A 17,861-nucleotide genomic window follows, 5' to 3' on the forward strand; every position below is an offset into this window, starting at 1 on the left:
ATCCCACTGTGTCAACAAAAAATAAAACAGCCAATATCGTACAAAACTCAACAATTGAGGCATGCAAGATGGACTGGTTGGGGACAGAGGGGGGAAATGGCACCATCCTCTTCTGTAAGGCCTGCTGCCTGTTTCCAGCAGTAGGAAGTTAATAGAAGTGTTAATGGTTTTGCCAATAGTGTTTGATTGCGTGTTTATTTGTCAATAAATCCTGGAAAGGTCCAAGCTTCCACCTTGGATCTTTCCAGGACTTGCAGGGGTACAGCAGGCAAAAGCAAATGGTATTCATACTGTACAATATAGAAATGCCTTGTTTGGTGTCTTTGTGCCATACTCGTCTGCCAGTTGTCAATATGCAATGCAAATGTATTATTATATACAATAATATTATATTATTATATATAATATATGCGAGAGAAAAAGCAAATTTCTTACCCTGCATGCAGCGCTCCTGAATCTCCCATTAGTGTTCAGTTGGATAGACATCTGGCAACTGAAACAGCCTTAGAATTGATTTCATGCTGATCAAACCACGCAGTGACCACTCATAGCCTGTGGATGTGGACATAGAGATTGAAAATAGTATTGAATGAACTCTGTTGGCTGCTGGCTTATACTGGGCAGCAGAGTGGCGTTTCTGGAATATCACTGAATTTTGAGAGGTGTGCTCCAGACGGAGAAAGTCAGGGATTTTGATTAATTCTTTAGGGAATATGAGGGAATTTTAGAAATGTTTGGCACTTTACAGGAATACACCAGAATGTATTTTACAGCCTATTTCACACATTCATTGCAGTAGACCATTGGTTCTGAAACTTTTTGGCTCATGACCCCATAAAATGAAGCGATGCCTACCAGTGACCCTCATTACAGGCTGCATAAGCAGAGTGGTGTTCAACAGTTCATCCAAAAAATTATTTTCCCTTTTCGCGTCATTTCATTTCACTATCATAGATGAGACATAGAGGCTGAAAACCATTCAGTATTGCATGAGAAAGAAAGCAAAAAATAGAAAAAAATTCAGAAAAACAATTACACATGACAATACGTTTGTATAGTAGAAATATGTTTTTCCCTATCCCATAAATCATCTTGCGACCCCCAAAAATGACTGTTCACCCCTTTAGAAAACATTAACAAATGCTGAATGAAGAACATTTTTAGGTCATGGAAATGCTCCGACTTAGTTATGGAAAGTCATGGAAAGGTCATGAAGTTTTATATTAGTTTTATATTATTTTTAGTATTATATTTGTTGGGAGACCCAGGTTAAAGCCACTTTTTCAGCAAGCATCTGTCCTGTTGAAGTGTCCTTGAGCAAGACACTGAGTCCCTCCCAGCTCCAGGGACGCTGGCCTGTAGCTCCCCCTGTGATCAAACCGTCCTGTACAGGCGAAATGAGAATTTCCCTATACGGGCATCAATAAAAGTATCACATTACTTACCTTGTCTACTCCAAGGCTGAGAAAATGTACCCCCGAGCGTCCTTTATTAAGGAAGTTACCTGCAGCGAAATACTTGGAGAGAGATTATAATCATAATGAATTACTGAAAAGGGGCGGAAACATACACCTAACTACACATGAGAACGAGCCAAAGGTCTTGTCTCTCTCTTCATGTCTGACTCTCTCTCTCTCTTCGTCTCACTTTCTTTCCCACTCCTACTGTCGCTCTATCTCTAGCTGGCCAGTTTCTCTATTTCCCCTCTCTCTCTCTCTCTCTGCCTTTTGACAAATGTGAATACATTAGTGCGGTTATGAAACCCATATTCTTCTGATTTAATTAATGCTATTGTCGCTCCTTCCCCACATCTTTGTATGCTCCTGCAGTGGCAGCTGGCAGATTCTCTGGCCTTAATGGCCTCATCCCTGGGTTAATGAGGGGCTCTCTCAGGCCCCAGCACCCGGCAGGATCCACTCATTAGAGCAGAGATGGGACCGGCGGTGGGGGCCCTTAGCGCCGCAGGGATCACATATTATTTTATACGCTGCCTTACCTGTGGTCTTCGCCCATACTCTGGGATTGCCTGGCGTACCAGTGCTAATATACCACAGAGAGGTTGTGAGAGGTTAGGCGCCGACGTTCCACAGCCAGTTATGTGGACGGAGGAGGATGGGTTGAAGAGGGGAAGTGGGTTCATTTGTGTTGTGTCACCGGCACCCATGGTGTGGGTGACGGTGTACACTCCAGGGTGAGAAATTAATGGGGGCTCGGGGCAAAAACGGCCTTGAAAGCTCATAAAATGCCGGTGAAATTAAAAATGAGGGGGCAAAAAATGACCCCAATAATTAAAAGTATTCTTTCTTGCATTTCACCCTGCTCACATTCGTCAACTCAAATAGTCACGCATGATTATGACTACTGCCTCCTGTGGGGCGCCGTAGGAAACTTGTGGGAGGCTATGACCGGGCGATTCTTTCTTTTTTGTTCTGGGCCAGGAAAATCAGAAAACTGGGTACACAGCCTAGATAACAGCTGCATCATGCAGTCAGCGGTAGAAGAAAATACCGACCCCACACAAACTACTGCATCAACAAAAAATAACACAACCAATATCGTAAAATACTCAACAATCAAAGGAGTGGAAGATGGACTTGTTGGGGACAGAGGGGGGGAAAACGCGCCATCCTCTTCTTTAAGGACTGCTACCAGTTTCCAGCAGTGGGAAAGAAGTGTGAGACGTTTAGTGAATTATTTAAAACAAAACAAATCTTAGTGGTACAAATCGAGTGTTTACTTGCCAATATGCAATGAAAATGTATTATTTCGTAAATTGTCCCTGAAAAAGACCAAAATGCCTTTTTATAAAACAGATCAAGAGAACCAAAGAGTTTATTTCTTACCCTGGTACATCAGCCCTGTGCACCCTGTGCGTCAGTAATGTGTGTAACAGTAAGTAGCGTTGTTAGCTTCCTACTTTTCTCAAAAACTTTCTTCTTGCTTTCAGGAATGAGGGCAACCCTTTACTTCAAATCGAAGTTGAACCTACATCAGATGTGAGTCTCTCTCTCTTCAGCTGATCTCTACATGTTACATTTGTGTTGCTGTTGAAGTATTTAGCAGTTGCGTTTCCTCGCCCACATTTTTTCATATCAATATCACTGCGAAATTACTTGTGATGACGCACATGTTCGATTGGTGACTGAATACAGCTGTCACTGTCACAGCAGCCCCAGTGATTTGCGTTGTTCTTTCATTTGGTATAATTTGGGAGTTCTTAGGCTCAGCGCCCCGAGAAACCTCAAGGTAAGTTATGCATCAAAAGCCGCAAGAGGGAAAAAACGTAGCTCCGCTGATCATCATCGTCATCGCAGTTTCTTTATAATGACACAATGATATATTTTGAGAAAATGATGCAGATTGCCTTGAATGATTTTCCAGCAGGCGTCTGTGAATAGGTCATTTCCACTCCTGCAGTGCATTATAATCAAAATCTAATCAGAATAAATCAACCAGTTTTAGCCGAGCGCCGTTTTCCCTTTTCATTCAGTAACTCTCAATTTTTTATTGGCAATTGCTTAAACAGCAGTCAGCATTTCAAACGCACATACCCAGCATTTTTATCTGGCCCTGTGTGATGCCACTTTGCAGTGCAGCCGGGGTGTCATGACACACTAGAGGCGTCATGCAAGTGTGTTCTGTACATGAAATTTCTCTCACTCTGGAATGTCACAGCTTGTTAATTATTAAAAGAAAGTACTGAATCCATCTTTTTCGATGAGGATATTTCATACTAGCACATAAAGACATCCCAATTTTTCTTTGTCTTCTCTGCCATACCATTTGGGGGTTGGTGATAACCTAAAAGTAAAAATACATACATACAATCACTGAATACATTACAACATATAGACATAGGTGACACTATGAAGCATTACAATTAACAGATGAAAACGATGTGGGTACAGGAAACATATCAAGATGTTTTGTTTACTTTTGAAACTACTTAAAGTCACAATGAAATGAAAAATGACTTTTTCGCCAAAATATACACCATATATATATATATATCTATATATATATATTATATTTCCCATTGTCTTTTGAAAGATAAAAGTATCTTTTATCTTTTTTGTATCTTTAATGATTACTTAATTGTGTGTAGGCGTACAGAACAATTCCAACCAATAAAACCATCACATATTTTTGAACAATCCCACCCCTCCGCCCTTCCCATCAAATGGAATTTCAAAAGGAAATATGTCAAATCACAGAAAATGCCTTTCATTGTGACTTTAAGTGGAAATTTAGTTTGGATGGAGTTTGAACAGTTTGGACTTCTCTGGTGGCCGAATGGTATATGTGATAATATTTTGGATCATCTTGCTAGAATATTTTAACCTCTTTCTACTTCATATGGAGATTTTTAATCACCACACCTGCAAATCTGTTAATCTGTGAAATGCACAGCAATGTACAAATAACTAGTTAAGTTTCACCTCAACGCAGAATGAGGAGGGCAACGACGAGGACTCCGGCGACGAGTTCGAGGAGATGAACCTGTCGCTCCTGTCGGCTCGCAACTTCCCGCGCAAGGCCAGCCAGACCAGCATCTTCCTGCAGGAGTGGGACATCCCCTTCGAGCAGCTGGAGATCGGCGAGATGATCGGTAAGGGGCGCTTCGGCAAGGTTTTCCACGGGCGCTGGCACGGCGAGGTGGCCATCCGCCTAATCGACATCGAACGCGACAACGAGGACCAGCTCAAGGCCTTCAAGCGGGAGGTGATGGCTTACCGCAACACGCGCCACGAGAATGTGGTGCTGTTCATGGGCGCCTGCATGAGCCCGCCGCACCTGGCCATCATCACCAGGTAAGGCTGCAGGTGTAAGATATGCAGTAGGTTTGGAAACCAGACGCATAGTGTTGCAGATAGGGCTTGTGATCTTTTTGTAGGCTTTGAATTTTGTATATGTGAATGATCACAGTTTTGCCCTTACAACCCTCTTTTTCCTATCTGTTCCCTATTTGTTTCCTAACTGCTGAGTCTCCTGAATGTTGACATCAAAATGCTAGATTTTGTGATTTGCTCTGCCTGTGAACCCTGACTGACCCAGCACTGGTTGCACTGTCGCACTGGTGATTTCTCCTATAGACTTGACTAACCCTTCACTGTGAGGCAGCCTTTTGGCGTCTGAATGGCTTCCCAAGAAGGTCCCAGTCTTGTAGGATTGATTTTGATTTTAAATGTACAGAGTTGAGCAAACATGAGCGTTTGATCACCTGTTATGTTTTCTGAAGATATTTGCTCTCCCTCTTATGCCTTTAAACCTGCACTAATGAACTTTGCACGTTGGTGGCCCCAAACGGCAGCGAGAGGTAACGGTTTGAATTTCGCAGAAATCCAGAAATCATGTAACAGGACGTCAGTAAACTGTCAACCTGGCCGGTCTGTGGTGCTTTATAAAAAACGAAACAAAAGAGATGAGAGAGGAAAAAGATTTAATGCTGGTGAGTCCAGCTTTCTCTGGATGGAGCACTGCTCACTGCTGTTTAGGAGACACTTTGTATTTCGCTCTTAAGCTTTGATTCATGTGGCAGCTCCACTTTGTGATTTAGGCTGAGAAGAAAAATGTATTTTTTACATAAAAAATCTTGCCCCGTGCAACTTTAAATCATTCTACAGAAGAAAAAAATTGAATTTGATGAGAAAAAACCCAACCAAGACTAAACTGTAGTTGTAAGTAAGTACAGCACTCTTTCACACATCAGACAACCTAATTATTTGGTGGTTTAGTGTTCAAATTTCATGTTACATATCCAGCAAGCATTTCCTCAGCTAAAACAAGGAGGTGAAGTGAAGTCTGCATACTTGTTAAAGAACATCACAAGGAACACACAAGAAACAGAAACAAATTTCTTTTTCTTTTCTTGTTTAATTAATTGGCACAGCTAGCTGCTCAAAAGAAAATTGGATATTTGCCACCCTCCTACTCTCCCCCAGTAAAGCTGTGAATATAAAAGTGAGTCTCACTAAGGAAGAAATCAATTCTTAAAAGAGGAAAAAGAAAGAAGTGTTGCCATGCTGGAATCAGAGCTTTAAAATGTTTTAGGAAATACATTCACATTGATTGTACTTGCGTCTTTAAAATCATGTCTTAATTAATTGGTTGACTGATTATCTTTATTTAATAATTCAAAGAAGAGCAAGGAATGCAACTCCCTACCAGAGGCCATATCATAGCTTTTTAGTGTCTACAAGAAAAATGTCAACTCCATAGCATGAGCTGCGTGATTACAAATTACGACAGGTGAAACTGCGGTGAGCTGAGAGAATGGCTGCTTCTCAGAAGTCCTTAGTGTTGATTGCTGGAAATCATAGCAAATGTCAGTGTAACAGGTGGGTTTATTATCCACCAACATCCTGCTTCTCTTCCTATACTTTAAAGGGAACCGAAACAGAAATCGTGATCATTCAATTCCAGCCCATTACTCCAAAGAACATGACAAACCTGCAAAATTGAATCTAAGTGAGGTGAAATTGACTCATTCTGGACACGGGGTTTCAGGCCGCATTAGTGGAAACATAAATATTGATTGCTTTTTTTTCTTCTTCTTTTTTTTTTTTGTTTCATTCGTCACAAGTGACTGTGTTAGAATCGATTTAGCCAAGATGTTACTGCTGGGTTTTTCATCTATATGGCATAATTACTCAGCTATTCCCAAGCCAGGAGGTGACTTTCAGAGTGTTTAGGCGACTTCATTACCTTTTCATTAGCTGGGTGCCATGAATAGCTGCTGCTGTCCCCTTGGTTTGGCTTATACACATCCTGTTTGTCAGAGGTGGTGTAAAGGGTATGGCAGCAACTGATGTCGTAAGAGGCAATGTTTACCTGAAGATAGCGACCGATGCCATAAGGCGCACTTCAGTGTTGAAAAAAGCCCAAGGGAGAGAGCTACTAAAATGTGGCTGCTGTCAGCGCGGCGTTGGGATGAATATGCATGACTTTTTGGCTCCAGGTCCTTTGCTGGTCACCTGCATGGAGGAGACACAGTCGGGGTTGAGGGCTTCAGGTGTGAGGCGGGGGGTGTCGTGTTAGAGCTGTCTATTAATACGCCATTGTGATGGCCCCCCTCCAGAAATATGACACCGCCTCCACCAACATCTCAAACTGCAGTGTAACAGATGCAGACAGCCTCGCGTAGGGTAAGCCCGAGTTTCAGTTCAGAAATGCGCCACCTTCTCCTCCAACAACATCTATCTCAAACTGCAGTAATGCGGTGAGACAGCCTCGCACTCGTGAACTTCAGGGTAAAAAGCCTGCGGTTCACTTAAAAGTGGCAGAAATGCATCAGACCAAAAAGAACCTGAATGGTTAGAGTAGTGGATGACATGAGTGGAGCACAGTGTGTGAAGTGAAAAGCAAAGGCTATGGCCTCCTGGTGTCTCCGCTCTGTTTCTCCTCCTGTGAGAGGGGCCTATGGGAGTTCACAAGGTTTTACACTCTATTTTACCTATATTGTTCTATTGCCGATAAATGCCTGTCCTTTGAACAATGCTTTTAGTCAAATCTGAATCCAGTATCAAATCTGCTTATCGAATCCGAATCTGATCGAATTATTGAATCTTTTTAGGTAATTTAAAAATAGATGAACTGGTTGTACCGGCAGGTTCAGGCGGAGCACTCATCCACAAGTTGTCAAAATTGCCGCACTCTTTTACTACATCATGAGGATTTTGCCGAAAATATTGCATTTCGCCATTTGTTCACTGATTTTAGTGAAGCGCACCCATACTTTCAAACGTCTGAGTCGATCTGCCATGTTCAGTCAGTCCATTAAACAAACTGGGGAGTTAGCGCGCACATGTATTACATCATCAGTTGCAGGCGGCAGTTGTAGAAGAGACAGGAGAAAAAAAAAGATTTGATAATAAGAGAGATTCGTTAGACTCGGAGCTTAACAAATCTGGGTATTTTACCAACTTGGAACTGGTTCCAAAATGGAACCAGCTAACGGAATCCAACCCTAATGCTGAATGCCACTAATCAGCCAGAGAGATTACACTATTTGCAAAGCCAAATCACTGAATGTTGCCATTTGGGAGATTGGATATCCTCAATCAGTCAGACATAATGGAAAAGTGCAGTTATGTAGTACAGTCATCACACTGATTTGGTCAGCAAGGCTTGGACAAATTATGCTTTTGTTCTCTTGTAAACTTAGCTGTAATGGTCATGAAATTATTTAAAATGTCAACATAATATGAAATCTAATCCTGTAGTCTTCTAATCCATGAATATTCCCCTGTCTTCTCTCAGCTTGTGTAAAGGCAGGACGCTGTACTCTGTGGTGCGTGATGCCAAGGTGGTTCTGGATGTAAACAAGACCCGACAGATCGCACAGGAGATGGTCAAGGTAAAACCCCAAACGCTGATTCCCCATAGCACTTCTGCGATACCCATCATTTTTTGCAGGAATGTCACATAAGGAAAAACCTCTGCGATATTTCTCTTCAGGGGATGGGCTACCTCCACGCTAAGGGGATCTTACACAAAGACATGAAGTCCAAGAATGTGTTTTACGACAACGGCAAAGTAGTCATCACTGATTTTGGACTCTTCACCATATCTGGGGTTCTGCAGGCTGGCAGGTAATTTCTCAACACACACGTCATCCAGAAACACAGTCAGAGTCACCTTTTTTCACCAAGTTCAATAAAAGTACAGGAATATGTCTTGGTGACGTTGATGCAGAGACATCTTGACACCGAACACAGTAACACTATAACACATATTGACATATACGGTACAGGCACGACAGGACAAACAGAAATACAGTATATCCTAGACCATACATAGCTCTCTACATATATATACAAAAAATCATTCTATCTGTAAATACGACTTCATTATAACTCAATTTGTCTCCTACAGAGTGATAATTATGATAATTAAGTCTATCTTTATCTTTGAATGTGTTAAATGAGTGTTAAAGAGAAAGAAACAGGAGTGTCCCCTCAAAGATTTAGAGATACTGGTTGAAAAATGCTGAAAATAAACAGAAATCAATGAATCACTGCTACCTGTCAAAGTGTTGCAAATTAGTTCTCACTTCACCAACAATTCATAAATATCACGTATTGTTTATAATTTGCCACATCATGGCTGAGCACATCGATGATCAAAATTTTCAGGAAGCAACGCAGTCGGCCGTAATGTGGAGCCTCTGCACTACTCCAAAGATCAAGTGGTGGCAAGATAATTACCTCATTCGCCTAAAAACACCTGCTGAGGCCAAGACTTGTGCCAAATTTTCTGGAAATCATGAGGAAATGTGGAAAGCTCTTTGGAAAAAGACCAAAAGTGAGCCATCTTGTCTAACACTGTTTTGGGCTGTCCTCAAACACATTCATTAGAAGAAAGTTGAACATAGGAAGTTGACCAGAGGAAGCCATCAGAATAGAGGTGAGTCTTTATAAAAAAAAGGCCTCGAATCAAAGGCCTCATTTAACCCTTTTGGGGCTAATGTGTCCAAAGTATAAATCCAAATGGCTTCTTTTTTGATAAGGAGTGAATTGATTTCACCTCCCCGGCGGGGCTGTTTGACCCGTTCGATGCCCAGAAATCTGAGAGATGAGATATTGTGGTGTGCTTGTTTGAAATGCACTGCCACTGGGCATCTGATATCATGATTTCTGATGGCACTCCTATGTTCAGAAATTCTTGTTTTGAGTGGTCTGGTAGTTTTACCAATGTAAGCAAGGCCACATGGGCACTTAAGCATATAGATGACATTATTAGTACTGCATGTTATGACACCTTTGACCTTGAAAGATTTCCTTGTACATGGGTGATTAAAAGTGGTAGTTTTGTGTGTAAAATTACACTGTGTGCAGTTACCGCATCTGTAATTGCCCTTGGGAATCAATCAATCAATCAACCTTTATTTAGTTCTTGGAAGACACACTGAGGGTTGAGACCCTCTTTTCCAGTGGTGCCAAAATTACAAGTAGAGAAAATCACAAATAACATGAAAGAGGAAATTAATGAATAAATAAACTAAATAAACAAACAAAAAAGACAATTCAAAAAGAGAATCACACAGATCAGTCCATCCTCACAAGTACATCATTTAAAACAGGTGCAATTAAGGTTAACCAGAGTTGATATCTTTGACTGAAAATGTCCCAGGGGAACAAACCCTGTAAAATATTCCAAGTATGCGGAGCACAAAACTTAAAAGCAGACTTTCCGGAATGGACTGGAGGAAATCAGGCTGGGCTTGTGGCGGAAGATCTGCTCTTACTAGCCAACACGGGGTGGTCTAGATAAGCATTTTTTGAGTGTAGGGTCAGATTCAATGATATGACAATGTTTCCGAATTATGTTTTCAAATTCCATACCAAGGGGTGAATACTGAATAATACAATTTATCCGAGACTCAGATTTTCTGGATATGGTCTGGTGAAGACATTCTGTTTGTGAGATATTTGCAAATTTGCGGCTATATGCCCCTGCAATCCATTCTTGTTTATATTGTCGTTGTTGGAAACGTTTATCTATAGGTCAGTGGCTTGAATTTTGAAATCATCATCAGAACTACAGATGCGGCGTATGCGACTGAACTGGGATACCGGTAAGCTCCACTTAAGAGGTATAGGATGAAAAGAATGCCCATTGGAATTCCTATCTGTGCTTTTCCGATAAAGGTTTGTACCAAGTCTGTTAGAGCGTCTATACACAAGGATATCTAAAAAGTTAATCTTGTCTTGATCATATTCAATGGTAAATTTCAGATGCCTACTATGATCATTAATAAACTGATGGAACTCATTAAGTTGGTTCAGATGCTTTCCAAATGAAAAAAATATATCGTCAATGTACCTCTTCCAGTTGGAGATGTAGGGTAGGTATGGGTTGTGCTGAGGATTAAGAATGGTTTCATGTTCAAACAGGCTACAGTACAAGGAAGCAAAGCTAGGAGCCATTTTGGCTCCCATACTCGTGCCTGACACCTGAAGGTACTAATCGGAACCAAAGAGAAAATAGTTAGATGTTAAGACAGTCTCTATGAGGTCCACAATACAGTGGGTGCTGGGGGTGCTGGGGGTGCAGTTGGTGCGCTGGTTTAGAAAATATTCTGCAGCCTGTAGACCTTTAAATGGTACATTGGTGTAGAGTGATTCTACGTCCATGGTTACTAGGAAATATTTATCTGGAGTTTCAGTGGACTGAATCATCTTGATGAACTCCATAGAGTCTTTTGTAGAGGATGGAAGAGAGGTAACAAGAGGCTGGAGAAATTGATCTACAAAGGCTGAGATATTTTCCGTCAAAGAGCCAATAGCTGCTACAATCAGCCTGCCTGGAGGTGTAGTGCTACAGGTTTTGTGGATCTTGGGGAGGGTGTATAATACTGGTGTGACAGGAAAATCCACTACCATGAAGGAATGTTCATACTTGGTGATTTCTCCCATCTCTAAGAGCAGATCTGATTTCGCTCTGATCCGCTGTTTGATTTCCAATGTTGGATTCTGACTCTTAGTTTCTTATAAAAAGTGGTATTGTTTAATTGTCTGTGAATTTCACCCTCATATGCTGAGCGGTCCATGATTACAATGGCTCCACCTTTATCTGCACTTTGGATAACCACTGTCTTGTCCTTTTTCAAGTATTCCAATTCCATCGAGAAACATGGAGGCGAGAAACATCCCGCTCAGTTATTCTGCAATATGCCTGTACCTTAGCTAGCTACATTTCTCTGAGGGATAGCTTCAATGTAGTGGAGTTTCTTTTAATGCAGAGTAACTGGTAGCTTAGCTCACTACATTTTCGTTATCATCTTGGAATATGGGAACATCATGAGGGAACAGTGTTTGGAGTCCTGGTCCTGTAAAATGGCCTCATAGTCCTTGGCTGTAATACGACCATGCAAGCAATCATCAGACCTAATGACTCTGGCTAGATGACTACCATTTGGATTGGATACCATTATAGATCCACCACCATGTTTAACAGTTAACAACAGGCATTGTGTGTTGAAGACTTCCTCTACATTTCTCCAAACATAAACCCTTTGAGCAATGGGAAAAAAAGGAATATGGTCTGATGAGTCGTCTTTTACCCTTTTTCCTACATCCCAGAGTTTGTGCTCCTTACACCAAACTTGATTCAAACGTTTGCTGTACTACTGAGGCCCAGGCCACACTGGGGTACTACATTTTAACACCAGAAGTAAACTACTAAATTAACTGCCACTTATCATTAAATGTGCAGCACTCTGAACCTGTTGGAGGATTAAGTATAAACTATTTTCCTAACCATAACTTTAAAATCAATTTCACAACAAGTGTAAAACGTAGGGGGAACAGGGCCAAAAACGTTCAAAACTGTACTTTTGGCATTATGCTTAACCTGTTAAGGGCTTTATGAGCCCTTAACAGGTTGTTCATAATGCTGGTATAGATCTTGATGTATAATGCTGTTGAGCTAGACAGGCAATTCTGTGCCATCTAAAGGCTTACAGTCAAGCATTGAAAAGCAATATCACTGTCTTATCTTATCTTAATGTTTAGGTAATGTAATAACTTCTCTAATGGCTTGGAAGCATGATACTGCAGATCAGTAAGCCTCGATAAATCTCTGAAGGACTGCACACTGTATAAGATTTGTACCATCTCGGTGTTTTCCCACTCTGCAGCAGGAGGGAAGACAAACTGAGGATCCCCAGCGGCTGGCTGTGTCACCTGGCCCCGGAAATCATCCAACAGCTCTCTCCTGAAACAGAGGAGGACAAACTTCCCTTCTCCAAACAGTCAGATGTCTTTGCTTTTGGGTGAGTGTCCTCTCCCCGATGCCCTACTGTTTTGTTGTAAGCCTTGAGGCTAAATGTCCTGGCCCAGATAGTGCTAGAGCTCGGTTTTGGATTACGCATTAATCAGAAAGTGTTTTTGATTCCCAAACGTGACTGACAACAACTGTAGGATAATTCAGTTGTCCTGTGTCCAGTGTCCCTAAAACACTCCTTGGGCACCAAATCATTCAACGAAAATTGGGTTAAAAACAATCAAATGCAGATGAATTTCACTGAAATCAGCCAGTAGTTAAAGTAATAATCTGTAACATTTTCATGGAAATAAATGTCTGTTTTGCTTCATTCTCCTGCTGATTAATAAAACAGCAATTCAACTTATAGCCAATTTATGAAAGCTTTTACATTTGTTGTTCTAAACACCCGGTGTTCTCCGAGAAAAGTCCTCTGGTGCACAAGTGATGAATAAATGGAACAAAGTAATCTCTGGGAAGTACAGCGCAAAAACAATGACCACCACAGCAATGACCACTTATCACCAAAAATGACACTAAAATTTTAAAAAAAATCTTGCACACTTTACACTTTAAAGACCTCAACTGCAGCTATGAGCTAAATCATTGACACATAATATACAGTATATATATGTATATATATATATATACATATATATATTGACAATACATCAATAGGATACGCCACACACACCAAGTTTCCTGCATTGAGGCAGTTGTATTGCACAGTATCGTCCTTATCCTTAGTAATGAGCCTTGGCTTTCCTTGCATCTCTTTTGTCATAAATATCTGATATTTGACACAGTTTAACCCACATGATCTCACTGCCTACCTTAAGTACAGTATAATATTCAGATTATTTTTTTTTCTTTAGTGTCAGTCTGTCAGGTTCCCAAACCAAGGTGTTCTCCCTTTCCTCCTCTAAATTCCCATTTTATATCTGTCCTAAGCTGATTAAAAATGCCCAAGGCCCATGTTCTTCCTTTACTGCCATTACTGATTCATTTGCGGGGGTGGACCCTGCTCTGTTGACTCCTAACACAATTGCATTTTCAGATGGTCCCCCATATGGAGGTTTCGTCACTATATCATTCTAAAGGGATGAGTGCAGCGCTGGAGCACAATGTCCAGCTGCTCCGTTAGCCCTTGTGTTACCTAGAGGTGACACCCACGGCCGTTTTACATATTCATCAACAATCATCCCTAGTGTTTTTTTTCTTTTCTTTTTCTCATTCCTGGCAAAGGGCTATTTTTATGCCGCTCAACCTTGATGTACAGAAGCAGCGTAAAAAAAAAAATGACTGCTCATATGCAAAGGGAAGGTGTTGTTTTGATAAGCTGTATGTTAATTCTTTATTATTAATAATGAAGAATCAGGTGAAATTTTCTTTTTTTAAATTTATTTATTTTTACCGCTGGAAGGAACCTTTCTTATTCACCACTTAATGATTAAAGAGTCAATTCTTTTGCAAAATAAAGTTTTTGCATGAAAATCTACCAGATCACAATCCAACCATTCAGAATCATTATTATTATACTGTATATTAGTTGTAGGTTATACTCTTAAAGCTGATCAAAGCCATTGAGTTGGATAGTGTATAGTGGGACTGTTAGGGTTAGGGTTAGTTAACATCTTTCATGCACTGGCTGGGATGTGAACCCACAGTAGGTGTGTTTGCAAGGCAGCGGTATTATTCTCTTGACCAGACAAATCCAAGGCATTGACCCGCTCCACTCCTCTGTCTTCACAGCACCATCTGGTACGAGTTGCATGCACGTGAGTGGCCTTACAAGAGTCAGCCAGCAGAGGTGATCATATGGCAGATTGGCAGCGGGATGAAGCCCAACCTCACCCAGACTGGCATGGGCAAGGAGATATCAGTAAGGGTTTTGTTTGTCCAACTATCTAAGTATTCGTTGGATCTTACAATCATTCCTCAAACACATTCTGTAAACTAATCGATGGTTGTGCTTGACTACGACAATAAAAGGACCTGGGGTTGGATTCCCAAAAGCTCTTAAGATAGATCTTCAGAAGTTACCTTGGAAGAAATTTTAAGAAGTTCTTAAGAAGGCTTTTAAGTGCAATTTTCCAATATCTTCTTAAAGCTACAATATATAACTTTTGGCCCTCTGACAGGCAATAATTTGCATGTTGTAGCGTTAACAGTCTCATCTCTTACGAACTGCTATTGGTTTCTTACTGACACACTTCTCAGATAGGGCTGACCTACTGTAGCAACCATGATGTAAACAAAAGGGGGATTTTCCTCCCTAGCTGCAACCCATAGTACTTCCATCTAGAAAACAATTTGCAACAATTATTTTGAATGGCTATATTTATGGTTTACTTAATAAGTAACTCTAAATAAATTTAAGTAAAATCCTATTAAGTGTAACTGTCTAGTTAGCTTCTTTTCATGAGACATAAACCAAATAAAAGTAGTGACAAGCTAAGCGTAACAAAAAAATGTTAAGCTTAAAATGTAAGACATAGTAAGTAAAACAATTAATACTTTCCTTTTCATTGCTTCAATTTTTAGACCAGTGGAAGGTTATGTTAAAGTTAAGAAAACTTCCAGTTTTTTCTGTTTTTCTTAGAAAGCAAAATAAGAAGAAAGTTAAGAAAATACTTTTTTTTTTTAAACTATTTTAACGAATATCAACTTCTTAAAACTAATAATATGAAAAAAATAAAATAAAATCCTTAGAAGGTTTTGTGAATCCGACCTCTGGTTACGTACAAAGATACCTAAAGAGATAAAACTTTGCAATGATAAAAATCTTGAGCTTGTAATCTTTTAGAATAAATACATCTGTATAGAAAAGTAGATCACTGGCTCTAAATCAAGTCTGAATACAGAGACAGTTATTTGTATGGCCTTTATCCCTCAGTAATTCTGGGCTTCCTCTGATACATTTCACGGTGATCACGGTCTCAAAACTAGTTTTTTTTTTACATGTATCTCTGTCTTTCCCAGGACATTCTGCTTCTCTGCTGGGCTTACAAGCAGGAAGAGAGGCCCAGCTTCTCCAAGCTGGTAGATTTACTGGAAAAGTTGCCAAAAAGGAACCGTCGCCTTTCCCACCCAGGGCACTTCTGGAAGTCAGCTGAGTATGTCAAATGAGTTAGGGACACAAACAAAAACAGCAACTATTTAAAAAAAAAAAAAAAAAAAGCCGCCATAACTCAAAAATAACCCCACCTCCATAAGAGTGCACTGAATCCAAAAGCCAGCCCAGTGATGAAAACTGCCCGTGCTGTGTGTATTTTCATGGAATGTTGGCATGTGTGTGTAAGGATAAGTTGATTGTCCAACTTCTCAAAGCATTTGGGGATTCATATTTTCATTGGTTTGATTTGAATCATACAGAATATCTTTTGTTTCTTATGTTGTCTTCTACAATTGATCTGTTCCCTTCATATTATTTGATTTATGGCATTTATTTCCTGGATGTATCTTGCTTGTAATGAGACTTTTCGACTATCACTGATCACATCATTCTGGACTGACAAAAACACTTTGTTGAGAACAAATGTAGAATTATTATTTTTTTTTCCATGTCTGTTCTTTTAGTTTTCAGAATGAATGTAACTGTTATGCATCATACAAATGTATATTTTCATGACATTGTCTTGCCATTCTTTATGTCTGTATGTGTTAACTCATGGTCTCTCATGTGTGGATGTCTGTATTGGTACATGTTTGTCTCAAAAGCTTTATTTAAATTAATACTGTCCTCTATTATACACCGTACCATTTGAATGTGAAGACGGCAACATCCCTGTTTTGTCGGGATGTGTCGGCACGGTACTTTGGTAGGAGACTGTTCTCCGATCGGCCTGTGCTTTTGAAAAATGCCTGTGAACATAAGTGAGACGATTGAACAACAGTCTTTGGAAATAGCCGTCGGTCAGTAGGCGCACCGGCAGACCGGGACTCCCTCACTTGACGCCGTTCTGTGAAATCGCTGACACTTGAAATGTATCTCGTTAACTGTTGCAGAACTAATTGCCCTCGAGAAATGCTATCACTGAGCCCCCCAACGCCCCCCCCACCCCATCACCACCGTTTTACTTTAAATAGTTACACAGAATATGATAGATATAGAAACAAATATAAAGCTTGACACTGTATAGCCAGTACAGTAATTTTAAAGGTAAAAGTTACTTGATTCATCGGTATATGAACTTTGTCAGTACCTGCTGGATATGACATAATACTTATTAGTATTCCAAATAGTGTATAAAAGTATTTTTTAAACTCTTGTTTGGAAACTTAAATGGGTCGCAGGCCTGTTTCTGGCTAATTTGGATCAGTACAGTAGGTCTCCGGCTGAAAAAGTTAAAGAACCCCAGCTTTGTAATGACATGGCGGTTATATGCTTAAAGAGATAGCACACTCACAATGATTTCACGACTCTGAAAAGACTAAACAAAATCTCAGGAAAGCCAAACCACACTTTGAGTTTATGTTTTCATCTTATGAAAAGTTGTTTGGATTTGCTTAAAGCCAGTGTTGTTGTCACTGAGACCTGGTTTGGCCTCGAGACCTGAGTCTAAAGACTCCAAATTCATGGCCTTGTCTCAATCTCGCCTCGTCTTTGGTCCCCAATCTCTAAAATTAAATCCACAAATGCCATATATGTAGACATGGCTTTCCATAGCACTGAACAGGCTGTCAGATCCAGAATGCCAGCAAGTTGACTCCTACATTAAGATATAACATAAGCTACTCTGTGTTAAACTAGGCTTACCTATTGCTTTTACAGAATTATACTGTGTCAAGGAAGGGAGATCGTTCTCTCACTGGTAGGGATGTAACGAAAGTTTGTGACAAGAAATTTGAGAATATGCATCGTGGCGTTGAAAAAATCCAATTTCAGCTGCGGTCTAATATCTAGGAAATGATACTCAGAATGGTCTCTTCTCATTTGCATTGCTTGAGAGTCAAGGCTAGCAGGTTTTAGCTCGGGTCATCACACTTGCGGTGAGTCCAGCTGGACTCACTACTGTGTAGAGGTAGTAGGCGGCAAGAGAAACTGAAATTGAGGACACTCCAAGTTCTAAGTCTGCTGTGTGGCAGCATTTTTG

General features: G+C 40.4%; 1 protein-coding gene across 1 annotated transcript in view; it reads left to right on the forward strand.

Moving 5' to 3' along the window:
* ksr2 (kinase suppressor of ras 2) overlaps positions 1–15,894 on the forward strand; it is a 96,526-nt gene extending 80,632 nt beyond the window's left edge. Inside the window, exons 15-21 of the mRNA XM_071535358.1 lie at positions 2,948–2,996; positions 4,450–4,811; positions 8,260–8,356; positions 8,458–8,591; positions 12,641–12,775; positions 14,518–14,647; positions 15,748–15,894. Coding sequence (XP_071391459.1) covers positions 2,948–2,996; positions 4,450–4,811; positions 8,260–8,356; positions 8,458–8,591; positions 12,641–12,775; positions 14,518–14,647; positions 15,748–15,894 — 1,054 coding nt within the window. The remainder of the gene's footprint in view (positions 1–2,947; positions 2,997–4,449; positions 4,812–8,259; positions 8,357–8,457; positions 8,592–12,640; positions 12,776–14,517; positions 14,648–15,747) is intronic.
* The last annotated feature ends 1,967 nt before the right edge of the window (positions 15,895–17,861 follow it).

The sequence above is a fragment of the Centroberyx affinis genome, unplaced genomic scaffold, assembly GCF_046629955.1.
Source record: "Centroberyx affinis isolate AG114_WGS23_722 - 3 ecotype Tasmania unplaced genomic scaffold, CSIRO-AGI_Caff_v1 ptg002694l_1, whole genome shotgun sequence".
NCBI classification, from domain to species: Eukaryota; Metazoa; Chordata; class Actinopteri; order Beryciformes; family Berycidae; genus Centroberyx; species Centroberyx affinis.